An 18,616-nucleotide genomic window follows, 5' to 3' on the forward strand; every position below is an offset into this window, starting at 1 on the left:
TATATTAAGAACAATAAGGGATTCAAGACTGAATCCTGTGGGACACCATTCTTGATACCTCTGCAGTTAGAGAAATCTGCTGGTTTTTGTAGACTATCTGTATTGTTAATTTCAACCTTCTGCATTCTTCCAGTTAAGTAAGAATGAAACCATTTGTGCACTGTCCCACTCATACCACAATACTTAAGCTTATCTAGAATAATTTCATGATTCACACAATCAAAAGCCTTTGAGAGATCACAAAATATCCCAATGCGTGATGTTCGGTTATTCATTTCATTTAATATGATCCACCTCTTGCCCTTATGGAAAAAGATACTTGGCTTTTCATTGATTGATAGAGTGGTTAGATGTTCTCCTAAGAGATGCCGTGCCAAATTCGGTCCAACTGGCGCGTTAAATTGTCAAAATACCGAGGTGGCTGGAAGTCCCGCACAAAATGTCGACGTACCGCTGTGTCGTGAGAATGTTGCGGATGATAACCAAAGCGGACCGACTGTGAAATGAAATGACGCCCCAGACCATTTCTCCCGGTTAACAGGCCGTATAGTGGGCGACACTTAGTTTGCTATCTCAACACTGTCTGTGGCGTCTCGAGACACGCCTCTGCTGGTCATCGGGGCCTGGAATCTCATTGACTGGAGTGGAATTGTCTTCAGTGATGAGTCCCATTTCAAAATGAGCCCCGATGACCATCGAAGACATGTCTGAGGATGCCCCGGACAGTGGTGGGACACCAGCCTTACTGTCGCCTACCATACAGCCCGACAACGAGTGATGGTCTAGTGTGCCATTCCATTCCATAGCAGGATCCCTTTCTTTGTCATCCGCTGCACCCTTACAGCACAGCAGTACGGCGATGATGTTCCATGCTCCATTTTATTGCCTTTCAAAGGGAGCCATCCTGGATTTACATTTCAAGAAGATAATGCCCTCCTGCTCACAGCGAGAATTCCTGCTACTTGTCTTCTCTGAAGACGAGAAATTTGTTAACATCGAGTATAGATTTAAGTGTCAGGAAGTCGTTTCTGAAAGTATTTGTATGGAGCGTAGCCATGTATGGTTAAAAAATGGTTCAAATGGCTCTGAGCACTATGGGACTTAACATCTATGGTCATCAGTCCCCTAGAACGTAGAACTAACTAACCTAAGGACATCACACAACACCCAGTCATCAGCCATGTATGGAAGTGAAACGTGGACGATAAATAGTTTAGACAAGAAGAGAATAGAACCTTTCGAAATGTGGTGCTACAGAAGAATGCTGAAGATTAGATGGCTATATCACATAACTAATGAGTAGGTATTGAATAGAATTGGAGAGAAGAGAAATTTGTGGTACAACTTGGCTAGAAGAAGGGATCGGTTGATCGGTTGGTAGGGCATATTCTGAGGCATCAACGGATCACATTTTTAGTATTGGAGGGCAGCCAGGAGGGTAAAAATCGTAGAGGGAGACCAAGAGATAAATAGACTAAATAGATTCAGAAGGATCTAGGTTGCAGTAGGTACTGGGAGATGAAGAACCTTGCACACGATAGAGTAGCATGGAGAGCTGCATTAACCAGTCTCTGGACTGAAGACCACAACAACAACAGCAACAAACCCTACCTTGAGCAGCATGGTAGCCGGATGTCTCTCCAATTAGGAATGTTTGCAGAACGGAATTTTGACGATGGTAAGAATTCAGCACAATATCCCTCAGGAAGACATCTAAAAACTTCGGTCAATTAGTGTCAAATTAAATAATTGCCTGAACAAGGGCCAGAGGTGGACCAACCTGCTAATGACCTGCTCAATTTGTGAAACTCTTTCTCTTGGATAAATGATTCAGTTTTTCTGAAATTGTAATCATTTGTCATTTCCATCCCACTGGGATAGTTCGTTCGTAGTGCATCGTTTCTTTTTCCTTTCTTTCTTCTTAGAATTCATATCCCACGATATCTATCATGTTAGTATACATGTTTCTTTGGGACCGATTTTCAAAGAAGCTAATACTGCTGAAGACTGTTTAAACTGCGGTATGATCAGAGTGTAACTGATGACGCTACCAGTTACTTCCTGTTTAACGTCGATCTGCCGGGCGCCAGTTGTGACAGTCAGGCTACGATAAGGCGATACGGGCAGCGAATGGAGCTAAACAGTCGTGAGAAAGACCACTGCCGCATCGGCTAAAGTCCGCGCCGTATCTCCCACTCGCGGAAAGCACAGTAGGAGTGAGGTGGAGGGGAGCAGCGAACAGAACAGCTGGGAGCGCGATATCGCCTGGACGCACAGTGGAGCCAGCCTGATAGCCAGCTCTGCATCTCTCCTGGCTCAGTCTGGTTTACCGAGTGCGGCTGCAACCTTTCAGTTTCAGTAAGTGCAACAGTGTTATGAGTACATCTGTATCTACATCTACATGATTACTCTGCAATTCACATTTAAGTGCTTGGCAGAGGGTTCATCGAACCACAATCATACTACCTCTCTACCATTCCACTCCCGAACAGCGCGCGGGAAAAACGAACACCTAAACCTTTCTGTTCGAACTCTGATTTCTCTTATTTTATTTTGATGATCATTCCTACCTATGTAGGGTGGGCTCCACAAAATATTTTCGCATTCGGAAGAGAAAGTTGGTGACTGGAATTTCGTAAATAGATCTCACCGCGACGAAAAACGTCTTTGCTTTAATGACTTCCATCCCAACTCGCGTATCATATCTGCCACACTCTCTCCCCTATTACGTGATAATACAAAACGAGCTGCCCTTTTTTGCATCCTTTCGATGTCCTCCGTCAGTCCCACCTGGTAAGGATCCCACACCGCGCACCAATATTCTAACAGAGCACGAACGAGTGTAGCGTAAGCTGTCTCTTTAGTGGACTTGTTGCATCTTCTAAGTGTCCTTTCAATGAAACGCAACCTTTGGCTCGCCTTCCCCACAATATTATCTATGTGGTCTTTCTAACTGAAGTTGTTCGTAATTTTAACACCCAGGTACTTAGTTGAATTGACAGCCTTGAGAATTGTACTATTTATCGAGTAATCGAATTCCAACGGATTTCTTTTGGAACTCATGTGGATCACCTCACACTTTTCGTTATTTAGCGTCAACTGCCACCTGCCACACCATACAGCAATCTTTTCTAAATCGCTTTGCAGCTGATACTGGTCTTTGGATGACCTTACTAGACGGTAAATTACAGCATCATCTGCGAACAACCTAAGAGAACTGCTCAGATTGTCACCCAGGCCACTTATATAGATCAGGAACAGCAGAGGTCCCAGGACGCTTCCCTGGGAAACACCTGATATCACTTCAGTTTTACTCGATGATTTGCCGTCTATTACTACGAACTGCGACCTTCCTGACAGGAAGTCACGAATCCAGTCGCACAACTGAGACGATACCCCATAGGCCCGCAGCTTGATTAGACGTCGCTTGTGAGGAACGGTGTCAAAAGCTTTCCGGCCATTTCCTAACACGCGATCAACATTTATGAAAGAAAGGTTCGCTTGATTTCTCTCTGCATACATGATCTTTAAAAATATCCCGATAATGTTGCTTTCTGATCTGACAATGAACATGAACGACGCATGAGATCAGTTAAACTGTCATTTTTATTTCGCTTTTCTCAGGATCGTTGGGAATATGTCAGCCAAAGACAATCGACTCTAGAATCACTACATAACTGATAAGATTTGTGCGGTAGTGTAAAGAAGCAACACCTTATAGAGCACGGCTGTAATCAACATCGAGGAACTTATGCAAGAAATAAAAGGAGTTAGAATGAGCTTTTCACTCTGCAGCGGAGTGTGCGCTGATATGAAACTTCCTGGCAGATTAAAACTGTGTGCCGGACCGAGACTCGAACTCGAGACCTTTGCCTTTCGCGGGCAAGTGCTCTACCAGCTGAGCTACCTTCCAAACTTTACAGAAGCTCTCCTGCAGGAGAGCTTCTGTAAAGTTTGGAAGGTAGGAGACGAGGTACTGGCAGAAGTAAAGCTGTGAGGACGGGGCGTGAATCGTGCTTGGGTAGCTCAGTTGGTAGAGCACTTGCCCGCGAAAGGCAAAGGTCCCGAGTTCGAGTTTCGGTCCGGCACACAGTTTTAATCTGCCTGGAGGTTTCAATAAAAGGACTGTCCACAAGAAGCCTCACGAATCTGACAATCTGCCACCGACACAAATTTTTCGCTCCCATTGGAAACTATAGTAACTTAAATAGAGCACACCATTCTATGAAATGATTAAGTGTAAATCACTTTCTGATTTACTGAGTGAATGCTAACGCTGCGCTCTTTTTAAAAGAATCCCTGTTATTAACGACAGATAATAATTTCTTCTCACTAAGCAATAGTTTTAAGAATCCGATGGTTCTCTTTACTAGCGATGTTAACTGTTGAAAACTGTAAAAACCGCTACGGTCGCAGGTTCGAATCCCACCTCGGGCATGGATGTCTGTGATGTCCTTAGGTTAGTTAGGTTTAAGTAGTTCTAAGTTCTAGGGGACTAATGACCTCAGCAGTTACGTCCCATAGTGCTCAGAGCCATTTGAACCATTTGAACTGTTAAAGAAAATTAAGTCCGTTTAAAATAATAGTCCGCGCTACGGAGATATCACCTCAGTCGAGTTGGAATGTATCTCCACCGTGTCAAAACTTCTTTACCTGGTGGGACCTTTTTCCGCCGTAGGTATATAAATATTCTTTCTATACATTCAAACGCCGTTTTCTTTGCTTGTTTGAATTTCTGAAGATGTAAATATTATACAATGACGTGCTAAACTTAAGGATGAAAGTAACTTTCGCATGAAAGATACTCCAGTGAACCATACATAGCAGGAACTGCTAGAGAACAGAAAGAAGTACGTGACTTCTGTTCAAAGACAATAACTACACCGAAGCGTCTGCGATTTATAATGTTACCCGAACATTACAAAAGACGGGATATGGTTCTTAACACGAATGGCAGTGCAAGCTCTTCAGCGTGCCCCCTTGCCGCGTATCTTGTATGGTGGGAGAGGGAACACGTGATGCTGTCAGCAACATTGTCGAGCATGAGCGTTTTGATGGTCCAAATGTTGTGGTGTGAAGAGGGATAATGTTGCGTGAGAGTACTGACCGAATCTTTGAAGATGGTACGCTCACCAGTAAACGTTATTGTAACACTGTGCGTCCTTTCAGGGGCTACTTGAATTTGTGAGCGGGATGACCTGATTGGCTAATTTCAATTCTACGTAACTGGAAAATGGTGCAACGTATTGAATATTTTTTTTTAACAATTACATCTGAACACAGCTTCTCCTGCAACACCCTTGCAAGCTTTTCACTCGGTTTCTGACCATCCTCTTTTTCAAGATATTTATTTAGCACTTTAGAGTTTCACATAATAACATCACATAATAGAACTTAACAGAAAACAAATACGTTTTATTAGGCTGGAGCATTAGTTCGTAGCGTTTTTGTTTTGCATGTTGATTTTTCGGTTACTATACGTTTGTTTATCGATTGTCATTTTTTATTTCTAGTTCACTGTTGCCATTTGAGTTTACATACTGTCGTTTTGTCATTTGGAGATAGTGAATGGACATGTGGACGCTATAAAATGGATTGCCAAGTGAAGAAATCGGCGCGTTTCCCACAAAAATGGTTCAAATGGCTCTGAGCACTGTGGGACTTAACATCTGAGGTCATCAGTCCCCTAGAACTTAGAACTTCTTAAGCCTAACTAACCTAAGGACATCATACACTTCCATGCCCGAGGCGGGATTCGAACCTGCGACCGTAGCGGTCGCGCGTTTTCTTTCTTTTTTTTTTTTTTGTGCAATAGAGGAATTGCAGTAGGAGAAGCAGCCAGAAACATTTGCGGCTAGTGTGTGCATAATGCCATTGGACAGAACACGGCAAGAAAATGATTTTCTCGTTTTAACGAGGATTGTTTTGACATTAGTCACTCGCCAGATTCAGGAAGACCTTCGGGATTTGATAGAGATCGTTTAAACGCATTAACGCACAGTGATACATCAGCGTACTCGAGAAAAAAGCAGGTGGCCATATGTGCACCTGTGCTTGCAGGTCGTCAGTTGGCTCGTGACCAACACCCACCGTTCCTATCCTGTATAGCTACTGGTGACGATAAGCGGTGTCTTTATGGTAACGTAAGGAAAAGAAAGGAATGACTGTGCCCAAACACAGCAGTAGCTCCTCGTACAATGACCTGTGCGCATCTACAAAAGATAATGTTATTCATCTGGCGGAACAGCGGTCGTGTGGTGCACTACGAATTGCTTCCCCGAGTGTAACCATCACTGGTGACATTTATTGTCAGCAACTGAGATGTCTTGCATACGCGGTTGAAGACAATGACCGGAAATGCTGTGTCAAGTGATGCCACGCCACTATCTCGCCTTCCCGCATTCTGTTGGGGCCAGCTGCGGTGGCCGAGTGGTTCTAGGCACTTCAGTCTGGAACCGCTCGACTGCTACGGCCGCAGGTTCAAATCCCGTCTCGGGCATGGATGTGTGTGATGTCCTTACGTTAGTTAGGTTCACGTAGTTCGAAGTTCTAGGGTACTGGTGACGTCAGATGTTAAGTCCCATAGTGCTCAGAGCCATTTCAACCATTTTGAACCATTCTGTTAGACTGACAAAAACATTGTACAGTAGTTCGATGGCGAAGTCATTCACCTAATCTTGCGCACTCAGATTTTCACCTATTCCGCTCTCTATCGAACAACCTTCAAGGAACTTCCATTGTCGGCTGAAAATGAGCTCCGATCATGGTTTGACCAGTTCTTCACCTCAAAAACCACGTGTATTCTGCAGTCGTAGAATCGAAAAGTTTCTCTAACGTTGACAGACTTACAAGCTGTGAACGAGAACATATTATTGCTGACTAAAATCTCTGTTGCGTTTATTAAATTAATGAAGAAACGCTACGAGCTTATGCGCAAACCCAATATAAATAACTAAACTTGTGGCCACCACGGGCGCACGCTGCAGAACGTACACAGCCATCCGCGGTGATCACACGCCCTGTTATGAACAATGTACAGTTTTTTTAATGTCTAGTGGACCATCACAAACTGTGGTCACGCCAGTGTAATTATTCTTTGTATAAAAGTATCATTTCTGTTCGTTTTATTCCGCATTTTTTTCATTTACCTTCTGCACTTCATTGTAGAATTTCTTTCAACGTATATTCTATGATACTTGGCAATGACAGATTGTGCGAAAGTTACACTAGTACTTCAGTTTTGCACACCACTGTATTTGTAAACTGATCACTTAGTTAAAATAATAGTTATACGGGTCACCTACAGCTTGCTCGTCGAACTGATGGTCCTTCTGACTGCACAAAAGAGTGGATATTTTGCAGTTTCCAAAATTCGTTTTTGTTCTCAGGCCAAGTACAAGGACACAATAAGAGCGTCCTCACATTATCTTTCCTACGAAAGTGCATCGTAATGTGATAAACCTGTGTCTTCCCTGACTTCCCAGAATCATAAATCATTTTTATTCAGTATTTCCAAATTATCCCAACATCACTCTTCTTGCTAACACAATATGCACTATTTGTTACGTAACTACGACTGATAGAGGTAACGAATATAATCTTATATTTTATGACTTCTAATCACGTGACACTTACTAATTTAACGTTTTATTCGAAGTCTTTCATCTAAAGTTCTTTAATTAGCGTTTTTAATGCAGTTTCATATGCAAATAGACAAAAAAATATTAAAACCAAACAGTGGATAAATAGAGTGACAGTTCTGCTTGTCATATGAGTCTAACTGTAAACTGCATTTGTTATGTTGCAATGGCCTGGAATACTTTCGAACCTACATAGTTATAAATATATGCGACATAACAATCAATCGCACTTTTAGTGCCTTACGTGGTGGCCGAGCGGTTCTAGGCGCTTCAGTCCGGATCCGCGTGACTGCTACGGTCACAGGTTCGAATCCTGCCTTGGGTATGGATGTGTGTAATGTCCTAAGGTTAGTTAGGTTTAAGTAGTTCTAAGTTCTATGGGATTGATGACCTCAGATATTAAGTCTCATAGTGCTCAGTGCCATTTCAACCATTTTTAGTGCCTTAGCTTTTTTCAAGTCACCGCACGTAGTCCGATGGCACGTTTTCATATTGTTTTCCACTTTTAGTTCTGCGCTTGTGTTGTTTTCTGTCCAGATTATGTCTACAAATGCATGAACATAAAAGAGGAGAATTGGAATTATTATTTATTTATCCCATTGCTTTTATTTCTGGGAGTCTCGGAAGAGCAGCTCGACTCGCCTTCGATGCGGCTCTTTTCGTTTAGGCAGAAGGACTGCATTTTTAAGGGGACTGGAATGTGTCAGGAAAGAAAGGAATTCAACAGGAACTGGCTGTGGCCTATAGTAAGGGACAAACCCTAGTATTGCCGGTAGGTGTACACAAACCATCTCGACTTCCGTATTCAAGTATTGCTAGCTCAGCGCCTTAACATGCGGAGCTACTCCAAGTCGGTTAGAATTTGTAAGAAACTGGTTGTTGTACACTATCTCAAAAAAAGTAAATTGCGTCACAACAAAAGATTGAATTATGACATTGCATGTTTTGCTTGTAATTTTGCATATTAAGTAATTTGATAGTGAGAGGATGCTTGCATATTTTAAGATTAAATTGTGCATGGAATTGCTGGCTTCAGTTATTACAGTACTGCAAGGGCGTGAACAGATTTTCGACGAAAGGGGAGCGAGGGACGAAAGGGGAGGGACAAATTAAAGCAAATCGCTGAAAAAACATTTTAGAAATTAACGAACTAGAGAATGTGCTGCCTCACTTACCTCATCACACCCCATCACTCTCCACAAATCCCTCCGCAGCATTTTATGTACGAAATGGTTTTGATAACCGATTACCACTGGATGTAAACTGGGGGCTATTTTGCAATTTGATCCACTAATGATTGAATATTGAGCATGTTTTTAAGTAAATGCGACCATCACAATTTCGGCGATATTGTTCTTGATCAACGCGATTTTTGGGCGGCAACAGAAGAACCACTCTTTGAGTTTAAAACTGATGGAACATCTAAGTTTAACGACCATTCGTTTGCTAAATGGTTCGCTTAAAGTATTATGTGCAGATTCGTCTAGATTGTGGGGAAGAGTCCGTAGTATTAATGAGTGTAAGCAATAAAGCATTGATGTTTTTGTTACGTCAATGATCATGTTCTGTGATGGCTGACAGCAGCAAACTTAGTAACTTCTATGGTTGTCTAAGTGTTTACGAAGCACATTTATCGTATTTGAGCTTTTTTTAGTTGTACTCGTACAGACATCAGATTAAAGATCTCTCCGAAGTGCGTCATGATTGGTACGGTTTTTCTGCTGAATGTGATGTCAATGAATAAATATTATTAAGGTAAACTTGACACTCTTGTGCACTTGTGATCAGAGGGTTGTAACAGCTTAATGTAAGGCAAAATGGACCCTCAAATTATACGCTGCAATGTTATTTACATAACTCACATACGGACCCATTGACATTCATAATCCTCAACGCATATTATTAGTATTATGTAGTAGCTGACGACAAAAAGGAAAGGAGATACAGTCTGTAAACTTTTCATGTAGCTCTGATACCATAGTTTCAATTGGAAAATATCTCATTCTTCCTCAGTATGTCAACCACAAGCTACACCCGTTCAGACATAAAACTGCATCGGAACTTTCAAGAAGAACGACAGATATAGTCTTCTCAAAAAACCTCCTCGTCGACTGGATTTTAAACTGTAAACTTCATGGCTTCATTCCTTACTTTTTTTAAAGAAAATAAACTGAAAGTAGACACTAAGGCTACACTTGTTTTGATTCCGTTGGCAAATTCTGCGTGAAACATACTAGATAACAGAGTTTGGCCTATTTTTCGTTGCCTTCGCGCAGGCAGTAAACACATCCAACAGGCTTTAGATACCAGAAAAAATATTTCCGCTACGTCTGTCTGGGAATGGTGTCACTTAAATGAGTCGAAGGTAGTACATCACGTCCTGAAATCTTCATTTTAAAAAATATTTCATTTAACACACTACATATTATCTAATTTACACAATTTCGATACCTGTATGTCAGCTACGACGTGCGAGTATAATGTGTTATTAGAAGACTAAGGGGCCGGCCGAAGTGGCCGTGCGGTTAAAGGCGCTGCAGTTTGGAACCGCAAGACCGCTACGGTCGCAGGTTCGAATCCTGCCTCGGGCATGGATGTTTGTGATGTCCTTAGGTTAGTTAGGTTTAACTAGTTCTAAGTTCTAGGGGACTAATAACCTCAGCAGTTGAGTCCCATAGTGCTCAGAGCCATTTGAACCAGAAGACTAAGGACACAAAATATATGTTTCTGAACCACTTTGTTTTCATATTAACTGAATCTTTCTTAGAAGATTTTATTATTTAATTTTCCTCCGGCCGCTGTGGCCTAGCGGTTCTAGGCGCTTCTGTCTGAAACCGCGCTGCTGCTACGGTCGCAGGTTCGAATCCTGCCTCGGGCACGGATGTGTGTGATGTCCTTAAATTAGTTAGGTTTAAGTACTTCTAAGTCTAGGGGACTGATGACCTCAGATGTTAAGTCCCATAGTTTTTAGAGCCATCTGAACCATTTTTTAATTTTCCTTTCCTATTTTGTTGTCATGAGAACGAGTATTTTTGCTACAGCGTTGTAAAAGTTTTCGGTCTTCTCCATTTTATGTACGCCTCTAAAACTTTACTGTATTATCATCTGCAACAGTTTTGCAGTCCATGTACTCCTTCATCTTCGGAAACAATTGAAAGTTGTTCGGTGTGATGTCTGGACCGTACTATGGACATTCCAAAACTGGGTAATTTTCTAGAAACAACGCACATTGCAGTCTCGGCCTAGCTGTAAGCGATATAAATCGAACGGTCAGCTCTCGAGGCTGGAAATACGGATATTACTTTCTGTTTTGATAACCGAACGTCGCATGAGAGTAGAGAAACTTCGCATTAGCGTACTGGAAGTCATGATTGAATGTAGCGCAATGTCCATATCGCAGTCTCTTACCTGGAAGCAGTTGATTCCTGGTTAGCGGAAAACTGACAAAGCCTAGAATTCTGTTGGCAATATGGATTGCTTGCAAATCGCGGCTCGAGAAACTGCATTCAGTGTGGCTCTGTAATTTCTGTGACGCTGTCAAAGAGGACACACTTGTTACGTGGTGGGCAAATAATTTTACATTTGGAAAAGACTGCGTCCAAATGCGAACTTCCAGTTAATACAGTTTTTGACTGTTACGGTGTTTGTAGGGAGGTTCAAAAAAATGTTCAAATGTGTGTGACATCTTATGAGACTTAACTGCTAAGGTCATCAGTCCCTAAGCTTACATAATATTTAACCTAAATTATCCTAAGGACAAACAAACGCACGCATGCCCGAGGGAGGACTCGAACCCCTGCCGGGACCATTGTAGGGAGGTGTGTTATGTTATTGTTACTACTGACAGTGTCCCTATTGATGGTCCAAACAAAATTGTTGAAGTAGAGGAATCTCACATCGCCATCCGCAGGTATGGGACGGTTACTTAATGGAGTAGAGCACGTCTGGGTCTATGGCGGAATCGAGTGGGAGTCAAATATTTCGTTTAACCAGGAACGAAAGTTATCAGCAATGGCTGGAAATCATACAAAACACTGAAAACGGAAGGAACTGGTCATGAATTCGTCAATAATCCAAAAGAATTTCTATTGTCCGACGACCCGTCTGTGCACACACAAAAAACTGAGTGTCTAGACGCCACTTAAATGGTCTATTAAGAAAGAGGGGAGCCCCGGGGATCGAGGTGAACTGTACGTATTTCAGTTTTTATATTTTCACAGCTTACGACTATCTGGCAAAACTCTCTCCTGTGAGAGTCTCCCAGTTTTCCTAAGAGATAAAGACAGAAACTGAAGAAATGAATTGAAATTTCTGCCACATCCAGAACTTTAAGCCGGATTTCCTGCTGACTAGGTAGTTTTGCTAGGCATTACACCATTGTAGCAGTACAGGTAACACACCTGCACCGACTACCCTCCTCCAGTGCCCTCCACAACATGAACTTCAGTTCACACCTTCAGCCTACTTTCCCAATTCGTCAGCGTTGCCGAGGCTTTCCGGCACTGGAATGCCAACCCAGCATTATACGTAATGGGGAAATCCTACCTGAACCTCGGGCATAGGTCATCTATTGATGTGATGGAATTAAATTTTCCGTGAAACATATGAGTCTCAACTTTATCTCCTATAACGACAGAAGCTGAAGAAATGGATAAAAATTTGTACAGAGGCCAGGACTTAAACCCTTGTTTACGAGGCTGAACCACTAGCCATTACACCATCGTAGCACTACATGTATTGTTGTACCACTAACTACCGTAGTCCAGTGCTCTCCCTAACACAAACTTCAATTCACTCCTTCAGCCCGTTTTCCCCTTCTGGTGATTTTTAGAACAGTGAAAATCGAGTGTTTTACTACTTTACTTGTCTTCTGCTCTTTTTTTAATTTTTTGGCTGGATAGGACAAGAGTCGACACACGAGGCCTGATCATTTCTTAGATCTCCAGCAGGAGAAAATTGGCTGAAGCGTGAAGTTTGTGTTAGGGAAGGCACTGGACTAGGGTGGTCCGTGTAGCTGTCTTACGTATACTGCCACAGTGGTGTAATGGCTAACACAAATTCCTCGTAAACAGGAAACATGCTTAGAAATGCCAGTCATAGCACGAACTTTAGTTCGTTTCCTCGGTTTTTAACATTACCGGAAATAAAGTTGAGACTCATACATCTCAACGAATATTTAAATCCCATCAGATCAACAGATCACCTACGCCTGAGGTACAGGCAGAATTTCTCGATTACTTGCAAATCTAGGGAGAGTATCGGCAATACAGACGATTTAAGAAGGGGAAATGGGCTGAAGGCGCGAAATGAGGTTTGTGTTTTGGAGGGATTTGGACTGGTGAAGTCGTTTCAGCAGTGTTATCTGTACTGCTACGGTGATATAATGGTTACCACATCTGCCTAGTTAGCAGCTTCTATAATTATCGGTGATAAAGTTGAGACTCATGTGTCTCAAGGAAAATTTAATTCCTTCAGATCAATACATTTCCCAAAAGAATTGTCGAAAGTGCATTCTAGGTATGGGAAAGAAAGAATGGTGTCAGTTGCCTACACCACACATAGAATTTGCTTTCTGTCTTATGGGCTTTATTTTAAACAGTATGCAAAAAGTGTGAGTTGTGCTCAGACATTTAAGGAGTCAACCCAATATTGAACCTTTAGGGACTCACATCACGAATTCTCTCCTTTCAACACTGTGCGACTTATTCAGCACATTTTATTGCATTTTTTTAAGTGACTCAACTAGTTGTTATTAGTAGAGTCCACCATAATTTAACAGATTGTTATCTTTTGAAATGCCACTCACATTCTGCATTACACGGATTTGTACTTGTGTATAGGCACTTTCAGTGAAGTACATTCACACGAGAAACTGGGATAAGACGATGAAAATTGTTGTGTAACAAGTGACTGTCCACCAACCATCCTTCATATCAAAATATGCTGTATATGAAAAGTTCCAGGCCTTACACAGAATGAATTGGGAGGGGGAAGCACGATAGTCTGACTGTAAAATGTGCATTCTGAATTTGCCAGACACCAATTTAAACGCTTAGGAAGGTGAAGGACCCTACCGCGTCAACCACAATAACATTTCGTGGTAACTGCCCTTTTTAGCCTATCGACAGGCTGGAGTAATTATCTCAGTTGTACTGTGCTCTTGATTAGGTAGTTCACGAATATAACGAACTCTTTTTCCCCAGGAAACGTAAATATGCCTTTTATGGCTGATTTGTGGGTGCGGAAGTACTTCACTCACGGGAACCGTCTTTGTTGTCATCCATTTGGTTTTTCTATTGGTTTCAGGATGATAAGCATGAGGCTAGGCATTTTCCGCAGCTACTAAGATACCCAAAAAGTCCTCTGTAGTAACAGATAGGGACAAAACAGCTCTGGATGTCGTAGTTTGTGCGATCTGTTCGCTGTTCAAATAATTCGGCACCAACTATGCAGAAAGATCCCTGATGTCTAGGACATTGTTAATAATGAAACCAACACGCTCCTAAGAGAATGTCCAATATCTCAGCAATCATTATGGTGGATATGCGCTTCTTCTTAAGAAACATTTTAAGGACAGCGTCGGTTGTTGTTGGGTCTGTTGATGTTGTGGGCTCCCCACTAAGGGGCTTGTCTTCAACAAGGAAATACCCATTCTTGGAACGACACAGCATTAGAAAGGAAGCGGCTCCCTGGTGCCTGTGACGTCTCAGCGTGACTGGCCTTTGCAGATTTTCTCTCGAGAAATGAAAACTTCATGTCGCCCCGTAACTCCAAAGACCTGAATCTTTCTTGAGCCTCTGCCATCGCAAGTTCTATCTGAAATTAAAAATAGTTTCAAGAACAGGAAATACGTATATTTGCACAGATACGAAAGAAATAAGCTCACCAGACAAAATATTTGTCACTTGCTTAAAACATCAGAATGATCACTGTGGCATGCTGTAAGTAATGGGTACCACTGACTAAGTAATGATAGTAAAGTGAAGTATACATTTCAGTCGGCTGTAAGGATTCATGACGATAATATGGGTCGACATGCAGACATAACTGAATGCAGAGAGGAATTATCGCCTTTGAACGTGTCCATGAACGTACTGTGAATTTAATTATCGACATTTTGTCCGTCAATACGTACGGTCCAACGTGCGTGCAAAAAACGGTGTATCACTCGCATACACGTAACTCTACTCAATGAAAGTGGACGTCATAAAATCCTAACCAAATAGGCAAAGAGACGAGTATCCCATCTTGCCAGTGACAATCGGTTTCAAGTATGACGGGAACTGACTTGGGACATGTTGCTAGGATGTTTATTTCAACTTCTCGCTGACCAAGCGTGGTTGTTTCTACTATGTCTTCATGAAAAATATGCAGTGGCGACTCTCATCTTCGAAGATAACAAGTCATAATTGACATAGTTAGACATACGCGTTTCTGTTTTTATGAGCATTCGCCTCTCGAACCTGATCTAGCCCACTAAATCACCCGATCTTAATACACTGGAAAAGAACTAGGATTATCTGGAACTGAAGCGTAGCAGTCGACATCCTCGAAATTTCGTAGCTCTGTAGGTTATAACCATCAGTGAGTGGCTTCAGAAGGAAGGTGTCGAACGTGAAAAGGCTCGCAGCCGCTCGACCTCACCGAATTAAGGGCACTATCGAGGTGGTGTTACACAGTATCACAGTATGAGCATGGTGTCTCCAGGGGGACACTAATTTTTCGCCTGTTGTCCTTATCTAGCTTTCGTATACTATTAAATTAATTTTTCAAATGGCTCTGAGCACTATGGGACTTAACATCTGTGGTCATCAGTCCCCTAGATCTTAGAACTACTTAAACCTAACTAACCTAAGGACATCACACACATCCATGCCCGAGGCAGGACTCGAACCTGCGACCGTAGCGGTGGCGCGGTTCCAGACTGAAGCGCCTAGAACCGCTCGGCCACTCCGGCCGACAAATTAATTTTTCAGTAGACACCGTAATAGTATTGTTGGATGAGACGTAGGACTTAATCGAGTTCTTCTATTTGTTCACAGATTTAGAACGGCGCTAAATATGGCGGAAGTCGAGTCTCATAGACCACCGCCTCCTTCGTGGATCGACAAAAAGTTCGTAGAGAGGGCACTGAAAAATGAAGACAGTAAAAGTAAGGTGAGAGTGGACGCTGCAACTGTCGATTACGCCATCAAAGACGGGCTAGGTTACATGAGCTGCATCTTCAGAGTAGTAGCCACCATCAAATTGGACGAAAGCACCTCCTGCCATGAACTTCCGCTCATAGTGAAGTGCAGCAACGCAGAGGAAGGCAATCTGACCGAGGTGGGAAAGGAATTCCGAGTATTCGAGAAGGAGGCATTGTTACTGTGCGAGTTGGTGCCAGACGTTCACAGTGCGCTGAGAGTTGTGGAGGGAGAGAGATTTTCCCCGCTGGCGGCCCGTTGCTACCTGTTTGGGAGGCAGCCCGTAGAGTTCCTGGTGATGGAAGACCTGTCGGCGGATGGCTTCCGCTTGGCCGAAGCTGGCCAACCACTCGACTACAAGCACTGTGTGCTAGCTTTGAGAGCGTACGCTCGCCTACACGCCGCCTCGGCCACGCTACTCAAGAAGAGGCCAGACTATCGGGAACGTTGTTTTCTCCCGGCATCGACTGACCTTCAGCAAGAGTTCTTCGAGAGCATGGCTGACAAGATCTTCAAAGCAGTGGCGAGGGAATTCAGAGCGACTGCTGGCTACGAGCGATACGCCGAAAAGTATAAGAACCTTTCGAAAAAAGTCGTGAAGGACAACAAGACCTACTGGGAATCTAATAATCATATGTTAAATATTGTAATGCATGGCGACTGCTGGAAAAATAACTTCATGTTTAAATACGTTGGAGGGAATCCTACAGACATTAGGATTCTCGACTTTCAGGTGAGTGACTATGTGGGACTATATTTGTGTTTTTATTTAGCGATGTTTTATGTTTACTGATAAATTTCCATACCGCATCTATGACATACATCCTTTACTGGACAGTTGAAATGCGGTTGTAATAGTTTCAATATTTCCATCTTTGGGATGCGGTCTTTACTTGGTTCACATTACGACACTTCAAAACTTTCCCTTTACTTATCTTCATAAGCGTTCGTACATCACGACTGTTGGGATATTGCTTTTACTTTGTGCACTATTATATGGACGATAGCGTCTTTCTTCGTTAATCACCTATGATAAGATCTGCTACAGTTGTAATTTTTTTAATACCTAAATGAAAAGCGCAACCCGGTTTCGGGAACTGTGCCCCATCCTCAGGTGCATATAAAATGTAAGTCGATAAAAGTTATTAGAATTTTATGGACTCGTATTTACATGCAGCTGAAGATACGACACAGGTCCCGAAACCAAGTTGTGGTTTCCTTACAGGATATACAAAAATTCTACAGCTGCAGCGGATCTTGTCATTGATGATGAATATCAACAGTTGTCGATGAATCTTCAAGAGAAACATACCTTTATCAGAATGAAATTTTCACTCTGCAGCGGAGTGTGCGCTGATATGAAACTTCCTGGCAGATTAAAACTGTGTGCCGGACCGAGACTCGAACTCAGCACCTTTGCTTTTCGCGGGAAAGTGCTCTACCAACTGAGTTACCCAAGCACGATTCACGCCCCGTCCTCACAGCTTTACTTCTGCAATTACCTCACCTCCTACCTTCCAAACTTAACAGAAGCTCTCCTGCGAACCTTGCAGAACTAGCACTCTTGAAAGAAAGGATATTGCGAACATGGCTTAGGCACAGCCTGGGGAATGTTTCCAGAATGAGATTTCCACTCTGCACCGGAGTGTGCGCTGATATGAAACTTCCTGGCAGATTAAAACTGTGTGCCGGACCGAGACTCGAACTCGGGACCCTTGCCTTTCGCGGGCAAGTGCTCTACCAACTGAGCAGGAGAGCTTCTGTTAAGTTTTAAAGGTAGGAGGCGAGGTACTGGCAGAAGTAAAGCTGTGAGGACGGGGCGTGAGACGTGCTTGGGTAGCTCAGTTGGTAGAGTCCTTGCCCGCGAAAGGCAAAGATCCCGAGTTCGAGTCAAGGTCCGGCACACAGTTTTAATCTGCCAGGAAGTTTCATACCTTTATCAGATCTCAATCCATCTGGTTACAGCTGTTGTTTATTTTACGTTTAAGGCAACTACTTTTAATCTTGTATATAGAGAGGCTTTTTTGTACCACTCAAGTAAAATGGGTATAACTGTCATAGTTTAGCAGAATTCACGGGCCAGCCGGTGACCTGGTGTACTTCCTGTACGCGAATGCCAGTGAGGAGGTCCACAGGCATCACATGGAAGACCTGCTGCGCGAGTACCACAGCACGCTGGTGGGCCTGCTGCGGCGCTTGGGCATGGAACAGCAGGCCGAGTCTTACACCCTGCAGGAATTTAGGAATGAAATGGAGGCGGCGGCCACCCTCGGCGTGTTCTACAGTGCCATGACCTGCATTGTCATCACTTCGGAGAAGTATGGCGCCGACTTCAAGGAGTTCTTCCAAGATGGCTCCTCAGATTCAGTCTTAGAAAACGCGTACAAAAATCCTACCATTATGTCCTATCTCAAATACCTTGCACCTATATTCGACAAGAAGGGCCTTCTGTGAGTAGATCTAAGGACGAACTCTGTGTTGTGCCTGTTTCCTTGTCTATTGCTGTGATAAATTTATCGTGTTGTAAATCCTGTAAATTTTATTTTGGAATCTGCCAATGTTATTTGAACGTTCATATCACTACAGATGTATCCTTGAGTAATGACATTAAACTGCCAAACTCTCTCTCGGCTTTCTTTTCACGAAGAACCTGAAAAAGCTACTTGTTCTGCTTGGTAAGTAAAAGCAAACAGTTTCAGAGTTCAGAGATTATTAATAAATCGGCAATACACGAAGTGCTATTAACTTTAATCGAATTAGAAGACGTGACCTATGATATGTCTGCGTAAG

General features: G+C 42.8%; 1 protein-coding gene across 1 annotated transcript; it reads left to right on the forward strand.

The window, feature by feature from the left end:
- Positions 1–2,201: 2,201 nt before the first annotated feature.
- LOC126234560 (uncharacterized) lies at positions 2,202–18,398 on the forward strand. Its single transcript, XM_049943264.1, has 3 exons — positions 2,202–2,358; positions 15,683–16,559; positions 17,888–18,398. Exons 2-3 carry the CDS (start codon positions 15,702–15,704, stop codon positions 18,278–18,280), a joined length of 1,251 nt encoding a protein of 416 aa, XP_049799221.1. The 5' UTR covers positions 2,202–2,358; positions 15,683–15,701; the 3' UTR covers positions 18,281–18,398.
- The last annotated feature ends 218 nt before the right edge of the window (positions 18,399–18,616 follow it).

This window comes from Schistocerca nitens, chromosome 2 (assembly GCF_023898315.1).
Source record: "Schistocerca nitens isolate TAMUIC-IGC-003100 chromosome 2, iqSchNite1.1, whole genome shotgun sequence".
NCBI lineage: Eukaryota > Metazoa > Arthropoda > Insecta > Orthoptera > Acrididae > Schistocerca > Schistocerca nitens.